The 15,012-nt window shown below is 43.4% G+C and overlaps 1 protein-coding gene across 1 annotated transcript in view; it reads right to left on the bottom strand.

Annotated features, from left to right (window-relative positions):
• Positions 1–15,012, bottom strand: part of LOC101933667 (solute carrier family 22 member 4) — a 61,568-nt gene that overhangs the window by 11,060 nt on the left and 35,496 nt on the right. Inside the window, exons 4-8 of the mRNA XM_065554987.1 lie at positions 14,111–14,282; positions 7,230–7,356; positions 4,422–4,522; positions 3,224–3,438; positions 2,390–2,572 (exon numbers count right to left, since the gene is read on the bottom strand). Of these exons, the coding sequence (XP_065411059.1) occupies positions 2,390–2,572; positions 3,224–3,438; positions 4,422–4,522; positions 7,230–7,356; positions 14,111–14,282 (798 nt within the window). The remainder of the gene's footprint in view (positions 1–2,389; positions 2,573–3,223; positions 3,439–4,421; positions 4,523–7,229; positions 7,357–14,110; positions 14,283–15,012) is intronic.

Raw genomic sequence — 15,012 nt, forward strand, 5'->3', positions numbered from 1 at the left:
TGTTTAAGAAAAAAAAATGGAGATTCAAATAAATTATCTTTTGTTTTACTACCATTGAACAAGGGCTGTGTGCGATACAGGAGTCGTGGGCTAGGTGAAAACTGGGACACAGTTTCAGATGATCTGGAATTTCTGTGGATATCCAGTGATTAGGGGCTGGATTCCACAAGGGGACCCGTCGAAGGAACTTGAGGGCTGCGGTGCATCTACTGTCAATCTGCAGGTGTAGCCCAGAGGAGAACGCTCGTGTGCCTGACAGGCTGGTTGTGTTAGGGAGCTAACACCAGACTGGCACAGGCACTGGAGAAAGCTGGCAACAAGGTGACTCACAGCCCTGCATGCCCCGAGAAGCCTCACAGGGGAACTGGGACTGACTGAGCAAGGAGACTACAACTGGCTGGGAGGGGTGGGGGTGAGAGGCTGGCCTGGACGGGGATACTATGACTGGGTGGGCAAGGAAACTGGGATGGCGTGAGACGCCTGAGGAGTAGGGACAGTGACTGGGTGGGGATAAAGAATGGGACTGGGACATGGAGCTAGGAGTAGTGAAGAGACCAACTGGGACAGGTTGGAAGAGATAGAGCAGGAGGGGGGTCAAGCTTGGGGGGAAACGTGCACAAGGGTCCATATCTATTTCATTTCTGTCCAGAACCTGGAATGGAAACCAAGATTCCTGAGTCTCACCATTTCTCTGCTACCTGTGAAATCCACTGGCAAAGTGTGTGTGTCTCATCCCCTACTACTGCTGGTCCACATAGTGAATCACAAGCTACTATAGCTATCAGTTACTCTGTTAGATCTAAAAGTTCCTACCTGCTGATGAACCCGGGGGTGTCAGTATGATGCCACTTGATGGAATTTCTATTATTTCAATGTGCTTTTTTAAAAACCGAAGAAGTCGCACACAGAAAGTTACATTAAAAACACCAGGGTTGCAAAGTCAAGCACTCAAAAGTGCGAGAATTAAATCTGTGCAACTCAACCCTTTTGTACATAAGCCTTAGGATACAGTCATTACTTGATCACATACCATTTTTTCTGCAGGACCCATCTCATTCAGGATGGGCCTGTTCTAGAGATGAATGAGGGTTCTGTAGTGAAGGAGGCTTATCTGTTAGGACCCCTGCTTCATTTGTTGCAGAACTTGGAAGGGGTGTAGTGAATGTGGCAGCAGATTGTAGGAAGAGACAGCATGTCGTCTCATATCTAAGGCAACTGAATGCTGCTCTGAAGAAGTGGATTCTATCCTTGCCCCTGATTCAGTTTCTCTATTTAAGGCTAGTTAAATCACTTAGACCAAACTTCTCAGAGGTGGTCCCTCATCACTTCACTTAAGACCCTGGGGTCTGATATATAGGAGTGTTGAGCACTCACAGCGGCAATAGAAGTCAATCAAAGCTGTGCTTATAGCCTCATGTGGCTCTATTTAGGTTAAATACTCTGAAAAAAATCAGGACCTACCCATCGCAAACTGAGCACCCAAAATGAGTGGATACTTTTGACTTTAATCTCTCGGTGCCTCAGCTCTCCATCTATAAAATACTCCAATCTATAAAACAGATGTGAACATCTAATTAACGACGGCGGTAACGCATACGCACAAAGGGGCTGAATTTCCTTTTACTTTTGAGTGTTTGACTTTGCAACCTTAAAATTTCTTTTACCATAGTGTTTTGTGTTTAATTCGATATATTATATGTACACACCACTATGTACACTTTATACTGCATATTTTCTAAGTACCATTTTCAGAAAAGTATAGATTCCAAGAGATTATTTGACCTGCATCTGCCTGTTTTTCAGCATCTCATGAGTCTCTGTGCTCTCTTCTCGGCTGAGCGCTATGCAATGAACGCTCTACGTGTGCTAATCTATTAGGCCACCACTCTGCTTTCTATATTTAAGTCTCTCCCGAAGGCCCATTTGGGCCATCATGCCCTTGGGAAATTAGCTGACTGAAAACGGCAAGTTTCAGGAGTGAGTGAGATTAGTTTTCAAGTGTGCACTATCAAGATGTGGCAAAGTATCATATCAGCCACTCTACTTGTACGTTTCACCCCTTTGCTTTCCCCCTTTGTCTTTGGATTGTGAGCAGGGGGTGAGGCCTCTTCTGTTTGGAAAGCACCTGCCTCAATCAAAGAGAGTAAAAGGGCCTGTTACACGACTGTTGCACCTGTATAAAACTGGAGTAATGCCATTTATTTCCCTTGGTGTAAAACAAAATGGCCCAAAATGGAGGAAAGGGACTGAAATTACAATATCTAAAAAGTTGGTTTAAAAATCTCGGGAGCACCAGGACTTTCTAGCTTGCACCCATTCTTTGGGATAATTTTTCTGTGCAGTTTGCTCTCATGTTTAAATTCAAGCCAAATGACAGAAGACATCTCACCAAGGTAAACAAAGTAAGGAGCGATGATGCTGCCCACCCTGGAAGACATGGAAGTAGCTCCAACTGCCATGTTTCTTACTATTGTTGGGTAGAGCTCAGAAGTGTAGACATAAAGCATTGAGAATGCGGATGTGATCCCAAACTTCCCCAGCATCACCAGGAAGACAGACAGGATGTGAAAGTCTGAAAATAAAATTAAATAAGATCAATAAAGCTGCACCAAGTTCCCATGTTGTTACCGCCATTGCTTTTACCTCCCAAAGACTTCAGTTTTTCCTCTCTATAATTGTAGTCTTCTCTTATCATAACCACCCCCCAGACCTAGATTATCCAATTTATAACTTGAGCAGACAGCTTATTTTGTACTACCAGGACTTTGGTTCATTCCCAATCTGAGAGTGCACTTGAAATGCATTATAGCTCTGATTCAGCAAACCACATAAGCACATGCTTAAATTCATATCTAATCAGCAGTGCATTTAGGTTCTACTGAAGTCTACGGTGAAATTTGGAGAACTTCTGATTTTTGTAAGCAGTGACTCTAGTTCAGCTGCAGTTGTGTTCTGTAATTTATCCAATTTTATGAGCTGGTCATCCGAAGCATAAACAGATCAATAGTTTGATATTCAGAGGTGCTGAGCAACACAATGAGAGCTGCAGGTGCTCAGTATGTATGAAAAAAAAAAAAAACCCCAAAATCAAATCAAGCCACAAATGATTGAGGTTTGGTGCAAATTTCACCCAGGAACTTTCTGGTTTCGAACCCTTTACTGGAGCAGTTAGATGGCACTGTAGGATATATTTTATTTTTATGTCATGAGTTGAAGCTCATACCTGTAGGCACCAGCTGAATGAAGAGAATAACTCCTCCTCCTAAGAACAAGGTGCCAGATATGGAATACCGCCGAGGTAAGGTTCGGAGGAGCAGCCAGGCAATCACATAAGCCGGAACTTCAATAATGGCTGAGAGGAAGCAATTGACGTAGGCATTTCCATGCAAGTTGGGAGTGTTGAGTGACAGTCCAAAATAACCAATTGATGTCAACATCCTGAAAGATGCGTAAAAAGTAAAGTCTCTACAGTATTACCCAAGATTCTGTTTCAGAATCAGCACTGTACCAAACATCAGCAGTGATGGGATGGTTTTCAGAATTTTCAATAGCTACAGCACAGTTTCTAAGTCCCTGCAGCTTCTTTTTGTACTAAAAATGTATGAACACAATCCTCTCCACAGAACCCTAACTTAACTCTCCCTCTCATATACAATACGGTAAATGAAAGGCTCACTGGAAGTTATTCATGATGGTGTTTCACTGTGACAGATCCATTAACAATATAGTGAAGTAGGAAGTCCCGAAACGTTTCAGTTCACTACAGTGTGCCATCTACAATCCCATTTTTAGTGAACCTCTCCCTAGAGCAAATTCTATGAAAATTCTTGGGGTACTCATAAAAAGCTCCATTACACCATCTGAATGCTATGGTTCTGCAGAACAGAGCTGGAAGATCGTATTTCAAATCTTGGGACACCTCAATTTGACATCTGAAAGGAATTAGCCATTCCTCTAGATGGGAGGCAGTGGAGTCCAAAGGCCTGGATCACAGATTGAGAGTCATGTATTAGGTTCTAATTCTTGTTCTGCTACTGAACTGCTATGTAGCCTTGAGCAAGCCACATGACCTCTTTTGCTATACCCCCAAGACAGTAATATGTACTTCACACGGATGTTGTGTGGATAAGATTGTGGGTGGTTGTTGTTTTTTTACAGCAGCATTTTGAGTACACAATGTGCTATATAAATGCTCATCATCAATACAGTCATCATAAATGTGCATGCTCACAGGAGCACAAATCTCTACCTGCCTAAACACGGATGCAAGCACCTTAATGCAGGTATTTAGACACCCTATGCAGATTCCCACATTTGAAATAGGTCCCAGTTTATGAGACTGGTTATTATAAAAACCTACAACAGGCATCACAAACAGATTGTTTGTTGTCCATGTCCTTTAGGATCACACATTCACTTACCACAAAAACAATGACATAACAGTGATAACTGCAATGTTTCGGGTTCTGAACAAGTCCAAAATGTATGCCTTCTGCTGCTGCTGAAGCTTCATATCCTGCATCTGAGGGGAAAAGGAAAACAAACCCAAAATATCCCTATACCCAAGGAAGAGATCAATCTAATCCGTGGGGAAAAAATCTTAACACACAAATTTGGGAGGATGGAGGTTATGAAAAGATACCCCCACATTAACTCTTCCAAGTAAAGTGAAAGGGCAGAAAATACACAAATCAACTGCCACACAACCAATTCTGCATCAGCAAAGGGGTTTCATAGGAATCTTGATTATTCTCTACCCCAGCGGTACTTCAAAGTAACTTTAAGTTACTTGTGACATAGGGCAGCACTGACACACCAATACCAATTTGATCTAGAAATCAGTTAACAAGTCAAAGACTAGAAAATCTAACAGGGAAAAAACTTGCACTAACTTCTCCTCCTTCATGCCATACAAAGGCACTCCCGGCACTGGCCTCACTGACAAGGGCAGTTTCCCGCACACTGCTATTGAGATCTGTCTTTATTTAGAATACACAGATCAGTGTAAAACAAAGAATCCTCAGGCTCGCTGCCTATTTAGCATGGTTGGTTGCAACAGCACACGGGAAATTGGAGCTCAGTCCTGAACTCAATTACTTGCTGTGATGATATTTGCCACCACTGCTCCCCATGTTAGCAGAGGCTGAGAGACCATTTGGTACTGGAAACAGACAATCTCCAGCCAATCTGGCATGTGCAGAGTCTTCTTTGCTGGGTCCAACTGATTCAAAGTCTGGAGGTAGGGTTCCCAACTAAGAATTACACCCTCCCTGGGCCAGCACTGGTCAAAAACTATTACCATTTAGCAGCCTACGATGAAGAAAGGAGCTGGTGATCTTGGTCCAGGGCTTAGTAGGCTGGGGCCATTACTACAAAGGCCACTGCCACAACGTATACCAAGTTAGTCTCAGGTGAGGGGCCAGCCCAGGACTGAAGGGGCATAAAACAGGGCTAATCTCTCAGTCCCAGACAACAAGGCTGTGTCACATTCCTGGCCTGCCTGGGGGAAGCTGAAATGCTGCTTCCTTGGCTGTTCCTGTTTGGCTTGCTAGAAGTTTTCACTTTCTAGGAACGTCCATCTGGCATCGCTCACAAGCTCTAAGGTTATTTTAACAGAACATACATTGTGCAGGCATCATCCACTGGCAAATGTAAAGGCTGACATCAGAATCAGACTTGTATGGTTGGTGAGGGGGGAGGGGGAAGAGTGGCTGTACTGAAAGGCATGAGGCAGTGATGAAAAGCAGACTTTTCTACTGGAGCCTGAAAAAGTCTTTTAAAGTATTAAACCTACAGCTGATCTACAGCTGAGACAGAAAGGAAGTGCTTTGCTTTCTCACAGCCGTCATAGGATAAAATTCCCACCCCCAAAACACACTTGCTTTTCGAGAACAGATTTTAAGTGGCATAACCAAAAACTAAACAATATTTGAGTAGTTTATGCTGCCAAGCAGCAAGTTCATCAAAGAACACATTATTCTTGTAGAAAAGTCATAACAACGTGTGGTTTTGTACTGTGCCATGGATTATATGGAGCTTAAGATGTGGCTATTTATATGACAACAATACGTAAAGTCTCACGTAAAAGACATGTGCACATGTATTGAACACAGACACATGGGACTGAAACCGAGGATCGTAATCACCAGAGAGTATGAGCCCCTACCATCTAATTAAGCAGAGTAACTAGCCGGCTATTATGCTCACGGAGCTAGCCGCTAGAGGGAGACAAGATCACAAATGCTCAATCACTGTATTATGTGTGTACTTGTGTTGCGGTCAACCTTTAAATGCTAATAAGCTTTCTGTGCTAGGCTTTTTTCTTTGTAACTAAGAAGATTAGCCAAGAGGTATCATTCCTATGAAAGGACTAAATGTTTTTAATTAAAATGGAGCCCTTTTACCACCAGATCATTATTAAAAAGCCAGAAAACAAATAATAACCCCCCATGCACACACACAGAGCCAACAGTGTGCTAAGCCAGCGAAAAAGGACTACTTAGCAGTGGGGCAATGGAACTGCCTACACACTATACACGGGTATTTATTAAGGGCGCTTTTGAGGGTGCCCTTTAGTGCTGTGCTGGGACTGACAGGCTCTTCAGTGAAGCCCTGCCTTCTCCTTTAGTGCCTCCTACTAGCAGGTGCACATATGCATTATAAAATCTGGGTACCAGAACAGCTGCTCCACACGGATCCTTCCATCTGGAAGAGCTACGTTTAAATTAAATGATCAGCTGTCAATAGTGCATCCAACAGAGATGAAGATAAATGTATTTTAATTTCTCATTTTTCTGAATGAGGCAGTGGTGCCCTAATGATAGACATTTCGTTACACCCATGAGACAAGCCAGTCCTGACTGAAAGCCAGAGAAAATCATTGCTGAAGGGTAGAGATCTTACTGCAAAAATAAACAGCAACTCCAGCTGAATGTTTTTGATTTACTGACGCAAATGAGCCACCACCAATTGCCTCATGTCACAGCAAGTATTGAACCTGGACAATTTACTAAACAACTTGTGACAGAGCTGTGCTTTGAACTGTTTGGTGTTCTAGCTTATCAGAATAATATGGAAATGAATTGCCTGAACAGGAAAATAGCAAAGGTTGCCAAGTAGCAGATTAGAATCCCAGAACTGTAGAGAGAACTGGAAGAGACCTCAAGAGGTCATATAGTCCCTCTCTCCCCCAACCCCACCCAGTTGAGGCAGGACATATGAAAACGTACCTCTGTGGAGTCAAACAGCATAGCTGGGGCTACAATGCCATTTGTTTTTGCAGCCTTTCGGATGATGATTTCTGCCTCTTTAAATCTTCCCTGAGAGATCAGCCACCGGGGAGATTCAGGAATGACCCTGCAACAAATTTCAGAAGGACTGAATCAACATTTCTACAATGATCACAACTGCTGACTTAATCATCTTTATTAAACACACTGTGGGGATGGATTTTGCCATCTCAGTAATAGATCACTTCCTGTGGTAGGGTCCAAGCCTCCCAACAGATAAACACGTGGGTCACTTTACCCATAATGAATAGTACAGTAACTTCTCACTTAACGTTGTTGTTATGTTCCTGAAAAATGCGACTTTAAGTGAAATGTTGTTAAGTGAATCCAATTTCCTCATAAGAATTAATGTAAATGAGGGGGTTAGGTTCCAGGAAAAAAAATTTCACCAGACAAAAGACTATATATAGATATATATATAGATATATTACACACACAGTGTAAGTTTTAAACAAACAATTTAATACTGGTACACAGTGATGATGATTGTGAAGCTTGGCTGAGGTGGAGGAGTCAGAGGGTGGGATATTTCCCTTACTGCTAAATGATGATCTAGCAATTGGCTGAGCCCTCAAGGGTTAACTCTCTCTCTACACAAGGCAGCAGGAATGGAGGGAGATATGCGCATTTCCCTTAAGTACACTGCCTTGTTAATTAGATCAGCTCGCTGAATGGGCAGCTGCTGCAAGCTCCCTCTGTCCTGAGCCCTAATCTATGGAAGATGGGGTAAGCGGGGTGCAGGAGGGAGGGGGACACCCTGACATTAGCCCTCCTCTTCTTTCCCTCCCCCCACACAGCAAGCCGGAGTCTCGGGGAGCAGCTCCAAGGCAGAGGGCAGGAGCAGCACATGGCAGTGGGGGGCGGGACACAGCTGAACTGCAGGCAGCTGCCGCACAGGGAACTTAGGGGAGCGGTCAGAGGGGAGCTGATAGGGGCTGTAGGTCCACCCTGGTTCCAAGCCCCCACCAGCTAGCTCCAACGGGCTGCTCTTCCTGCAAGCAGTAGACAAAGCAGGCGGCTGCCAAATGACATTAGAAGGCAGCATTGCACAACTTTAAACGAGCATGTTCCCTAATTGATCAGCAATGTAACAACAAAACAACGTTAACCGGGACGACTTTAAGTGAGGAGTTACTGTACAACTGAGCTCAATGGTACTGCTCAAGGGTAACTACTCACATGGTCAAATACTTGCAGGAGAGGGCCCTCTTCCTATAATTGGTTTCTGAAATTAGTTGTATTCATGTACGTTAAGGGGATACAAACATTACAAACATTGAATCTATCTATCCATGTAAGTATTCTCACACTTCTTATCAACCTGTCTGTACTGGGCTATCTTGATTATCACTTCAAAAGTGTTTTTTTTTTCTTACTTAATTGGCCTCTCAGAGTTGGTAAGACAACTCCCACCTGTCCAGCTCTCTGTATGTGTGTGTATATATATCTCCTCAATATATGTTCCATTCTATGCATCCGAAGAAGTGGGATGTAGCCCACGAAAGCTTATGCTCAAATAAATGTGTTAGTCTCTAAGATGCCACAAGCACTCCTGTTCTTTTTGCGGATACAGACTAACACGGCTGCTACTCTGAAAAGGGGATAATTAAATTCCATCAGAGAGTCAGAAGTTTCTTGGTAAATAGCAAAAATATTAAGTTAGGTAGCATAAAAATCAATCATATAAACAAGTTATCCTTTCAAAAGTTGTATACAGCACACAAACGGTGTAGAGTTGTGGTGGAGATATTTAAAGGAAAGTGCAGATCTATTTAAAGGCTACTTGCCATAGAGAGTTTATACCCAACCTTCTTCATCTTCATATCACAAAACTGATCAGGCTAAGAGAATGGTAGCAGTGCCACCTTGTGGACATGATTGTATCCAACAGGTAAAATCCAAACATGATTATGTCCATTAATAACAAACACAAAGCCTCTCCTTCCCTGTTTTAAAAACTCTAAATCCTTCAATCCTAACTGCTGCTGTCTTGCTCTCCTTAGTCAATGGTAATTTTCCCTCTCTCTGGAACAATAGGTCAGAGACTGCCAAGATACCCTCATGATCTGCAACGGCTGCTAGACCTCTTCTCAAAGGGTTGATTAACATTTTTCTACTACTGTCTCCCCCACTGCATTTCTTTACAGGTCAGTTAATGAATATGAATGCAGATTGCAGAAGCAAGGGATACTCGGAACCCCTTTGGAGTATTTATCTTACTAAGCTTTTGACAGGATAGTTCTTATTTCACTGTATAAAAGTTATTAAGTAAATACATTGGTTCATAAGAGCCACTGGCAGGCACTGTGCAAACTTCCCTTACATACCTCTACCAATGCACCTCAATCCCCACCTACCATCTCTTTGCCTCTCCAGTCCCAGACCCTGAAGTGGAGGATGAGAGTCAGGGCAATCCGTATGGATGTTTTGCAATGCAGACAAACAAAAACTAGGAAGAACAGCCGCCAAACACAATTTCACTGGTACCCCAAGCAGGGCTTTGAATCTAGGTCTCCAGCAGCAAGAGGCCAGTGAAACAGCTCAGTGAGCCACCATAGCTCTCCTAGGATTTATACTCTAGCAACAGCTTTTCCAATTGGACTTCTATGTTCAAACACCTACTTTTCCTCCATTACTCCCACTAACAAAACGAAGCTGCGTGTCGCAGAGGAAAAGCAAGCAACGCCGTATTGAAGCCAAGGATTCTAAAGCATTTCAAGTTAAATAGAAGCATTATTTAAAATGTCACTCTGGAGAGGAATCAAATTTCTGACCAACTCTCTAGTCTGGTGATAGCAAGCAGGCACTGAAAAACGTTTTTAAAAGGGTTTTACTTCATGTTTTCAGCCAAATTCAAAGAGCAGAAAGATGGAGCTGAATGGTATTTCGCACTGTGTAGGATACAAGTCTATTTGTTTTACTTAACAGTGCGATAAAGACATTGTTATTTTTGAGGTCTTTATGTATCATAAATGAGGCTGCTTCAGAAGAACAAGAGAGGAGCTTCCTGGTTAAGACCAGCGTGAAAAGAAGGAACAATTTCATGTAACTTTTTGAAGGGAACATGTACGTTTTGGAGGGAGAGGGAGACACCTCACATTTCTCACCTCTATCAGGAAATGAGTGCACTCACTCCACAGATGCAGAGAAAGGGCAAGCATAGCATCCCTCCTCTAATCTGCCTACAGGGCCAATCAAAAACATCAGGCTTTCCCGTCTTGTCTCTGTATTGTTTTCTTTTCACACTGGGAGTGCATAACCATCCATGGGTGAGTGAGGCAAAGTTTGTTTAAATTGGGGTCAGTTTAAAAAGGAATTGGGGGGGGGGGGGAGATGAGTGCAAAGGAGAGACCAAAAAACGAAACAAAAAACCAAGGAGCGGAGCCTGGAATGGTCAGGGTTAAGGTTAGCCACATGAAATCCATTAGGGTGATGTTTTTAAAATCCAACATGACAACTGCATGCAAAGAGAAACAAAAAGCAAGGAGAAGCTCTTTATTCTGGTAAACTGTCATTGTCAAAGCCTATTGCGGACATCCTCCCAACTGGAAAAACAGGGAAAAGTAAAAAAAGTAAGGGTCTGGGTAAGCGTGCTAGACCTAGAGACAGCTAGTTGCTTGTCTGCATTTCCATCAAAGCCCTGTTAAGTAGGTATTTGTGATGGAGCTGCCTGTCACATAGGGACCAGATGCTCCTCACCCCCTGTGATCCAATACCAGGAGAGGCTTTAGCACGAGTCCATGGATTCAACTGCACCACAAATATAACGAAATCGAGGGCGCCAAACCTGACTGGTGCTGTGATGTTATGCGCCGCGTCGCAATGCCCAGAGCAGGGAGCCGGGCCCAGCCCCGCGGGACAGGAGGGCAGGTTTGCTCTTTAGCTCCACCCCTGTGGCCTCCATGCCATGCCAGGACTAGGGTTGCGGTGCTGAGGCAGAGGGTGCTGCAGCGGGTGGTTGCTGCACCCCTTGGCTACAACCCAAAACCAACCCTAAGAAGAGTTTAGTATAGTGCTCGAAAGGCTACATCCACCCCTGCTCAATACAGAGCTCCACACATGCAAACCTGGGGCAGCCAGTCAGATTCCTAGCCCGTCAGTCACGTTACTGGACAAACAGCTCACCTGACTGCCACAACCAAGAAAAGAAAACTTACCTTTAAAGCAGGCCCTGCTATAGAGGCTGTTTTAGGTCTTCACGGATGCTCACTCCCTTGCTGGGAGATCCAGAAATCTGACACATGCCAGCTCCAACTTGGCTGTGTGCTCAGCCAGCCAGGGTTTAATGGGAAAGAGGCTGGTGCATGGTGTTAGTAGCAAGGGAAGGGAGAAAGGAGCAGGGAGAAGAAAAGTGGGGAGGAAAGAGGGAAGGACCCATAGTGGCAACAGCTGAGAAATGCATATGATGGTTCCCATTGATCTAAGTGGAAACCTTTTCCAAAGGATTGTAAGATTCTACCCCACTTTAAATTTGTACAAATATTTTGAAAGGTATAAGGCACTCGGAGCCATAGATCTCCAAGTCCCAGGAAGTCAGGTCAGCTTCAAGACGGCATCCCCAGTCTCTAAAGGCCAGATAGGCTGGCATAGCCCCTTACAGGATGAGGTATCCAATTGGCTGAGAAAAAAAAACAGGGTGGAGCCAAAGAAGCCATCGAGTTCTGCTCGACCAGCCAAATGAACCTGCAAGAGGTCATGGTGCTCATGTAAATCCCTCCCTGGACAAGCTACTGACCAATACTGACCCAGCGAGCTGTCCCTGGGGCTGCGTTTGTATACACTTTGTTGTTTAGTGTGCTCTCTCGTCTTCAGTGCAGCTTCCACAACGCACGCTAAATAATCATGCACCTGATCGTGGCACAGAATTTTGTTTTGGTGACCGTGCCACTATAACCCACATATGCAAGGACCTGGGTAAGCCTGTCAGAACTCCCTTCACTCAGCTGGCATGGGGGGTTAGGAGAAGGCGGTAGCGACATCTTTATAACGGCACATTTTCCATTTCCTTTAGACTAAAATTCAACCTCATCCCTTAACCTAGGCACGTAAACATTTTGTTTGTTTGTTTTTAATGGGAGTTATGGTTGGAAAGTTATTTACTGTACAGGACTGGTTTCCCCAAATAATTTTAAAATACACAAAACCATATTTCATCCTAACAGCGGCATGCTATGGTTTTACTTCAGTAGTGAAGTAGATCTTTGCAAAGAAAAGGCATCACAGACAGATAAAGGGATTCTGATATGTTGTTTTTAGGATAAACTAACCTTGGATTGCTCTGAATTTGTTAATGCTGCATGGATTAGCAAAGATGCACATGAGATGCCTGCTTTATCAGGGTGGTTTCCTGCTGTATGGCTGACCTCACATTCCAAAAGTAACACAACTATGATGACAAAGGAGCTGTGAACTGTTACAGCCAATCAATCCGCACAGCCACTCTTGGAAGAGTTATATGGCATTTGGCGCAGATACCATCCAGACAGCAAATAAGCTTAGCTTTCAGAACTGCTGACAGAGGATCTGTTATGGTCTATTGGGTTAATCCATCATTAATTTTTTGGATTTTGACTTCTTTTCCAAGGCCACATTAGAGGAACAAATACCTTGCTCTGTGAAACCCCCCAAACTGTGACCAAACTTTACCCGGGGTGGGGGGAGCGAAGCGGGGGAGGAGAGAAGAAAACTGAGCACCAAAATGTTAGGGCTGAGACTTTTTTTCCTCAACTCACCCCCATATGCCACTAGCATCTCCCTCTAGTGGGGAATCTGATGTACGAGAGGCACTGCACCCAAGACATGACGTAAGTCACTAAAATGATCATATTAAAGTAAATTACTTGTGTTTAGGCCCCAATCTTGCAAGCTGCTTAACAGAGGTGCACTCTACAAAGGCCTACTGATGGCAGTGTCCAGGCATATGGTACAAGTTCCAGGATCTGGCGCGAAGCTAGAACCCTGGATTCCAGCGAGCCTGCTAGGCGAAACTGTTAGTTGCTGGCTTCCCTACTCCACCACACTTTCTTTGTTTTTAATGACTCAACACTGTGCCCAGAGGTGGTGAGACTAAAAGTGAGTTATGAAAAAGATCAGAGTAATTAAAGATCAAGGAGATTTATTAGACCATAGAGTTTCTCCTCTTTTAAGGGCAGGGTAGAATCCCCCCAAAGGAAGATGTATTAAGCTAAACGACATATGATCTGAGCCAGAAGGCCGAGCAGGAGTATGAGATGTTCATCACAGTCACAATGTCATAGACAAGTTTTAAACATCCTCCCTGCTCCAGTCTCTTACCCTTATCCTGCCCTCAGACACAAATATTGTGTGTAGCAAAACACACAGTTTCTGGGTAGCATTTCAATAAGGAAGATTTTTGTTGCATTCCAACAGTTGCATCCACATAGAAAATAGGCTTCTAAAAAAAGGGAAGGAAGAAAAGTTGGAAGGGAAAGTTTGTATAGTACAACTCATCCAGCAATAATAAAGGAGATAACAAAAAGGTTATAAAGAGAGTTTGAGGTTAAGAGTCCGATAGTCTGGAAAGAATTTCCAAACAGCACTGGAAAGCCAGCATAAGATGGACTCTAGCAGTGTCAGCAGGGTTCAGCACACAGATAAGTTACGTTATCTTAAAACTGGCTGAAAATGTTTCGTCTTCAAGGCAAATCCCTTCACTTGGCACGCCCAATACCAAAACGTGAAGAGAAAAAAAATCCACAGCAATTATAATCCAACTGGTTGTTTCACAATTTAAACTGGAGGTTACCAGCTACAGATGGGACTGTCTGAAGCTGAACACCTTGCAAGACAATTAAACTCACCACCACAGTGGAACGCAGAGCACCCCCGGTACTGTAAGAGCCAGTAGCAGCATCCGCCAGTCTCTGATGAAGTAAGCAAATAGTGGCAGCAACATGTAGCCAATTGCAAAAAATATGCAAACTCCTAATGTAGAGAATATAATACGAACTGATTTGCCAAGAATTTCTGTGCCTGTTCAAAACAAGGGAGTTTGTATTAGCATTTTAACTCTTTTTGTAAAAACCACGTCTAAATATTTTATCGCATTTACAAAAATCAGCTAAAACAATCTTTAAAATGGAGTCATTTCCCTTGTAATACTTAAAGGGACACTGCCAAGGAGTTCTGGCCCAAAATAAGGCCAACCTTAACATGAAGATAATCTGGTGGGACAGTCTTCCAGATTTTAATCGTATAAGAGATTTCAAAGTTGCCAAGCCATTAATGAGTAATTGCAAGGCCAGCCACCATCTGTGTGGGAACCACCTCTTTCAGTGCCCCCTGCTGGTTCTGCAAAAGCAGATTTCAAGTAATACACCGCTATTTTCAACACTAGACATCTTCCTCATAACTTCTGTGATGTCGCAAAGACAACAAAATAAATGGGCCCCTTTTTTAGAGCTTTGTTTCAGCACCCCTCTGAATTTCTGCATTGCTAGCATCAATACTTGCTCAACGGACAGGACAAAAGTAGGAGGAGACTTACATTTCTGCCATTGCAAAGACTGGGGAGTTAAGAGAGAAAAAAACAGCTGACAGTGTCCTTTTAATCAAGCCTTCTTATTCATCTCTCCCAGCAGTTTTTAAGTAATTTGGGAACAGAACATAAAGGAAGTTTATACTGAAACATGGCTCACTCCAAATAGATCAGGATTAAAAAACTGCCATATTAGTTGATGGGGCCACATGTCCAGTGCCCTGT

Source organism: Chrysemys picta, chromosome 8, assembly GCF_011386835.1.
Source record: "Chrysemys picta bellii isolate R12L10 chromosome 8, ASM1138683v2, whole genome shotgun sequence".
In the NCBI taxonomy this organism is placed as follows: Eukaryota; Metazoa; Chordata; order Testudines; family Emydidae; genus Chrysemys; species Chrysemys picta.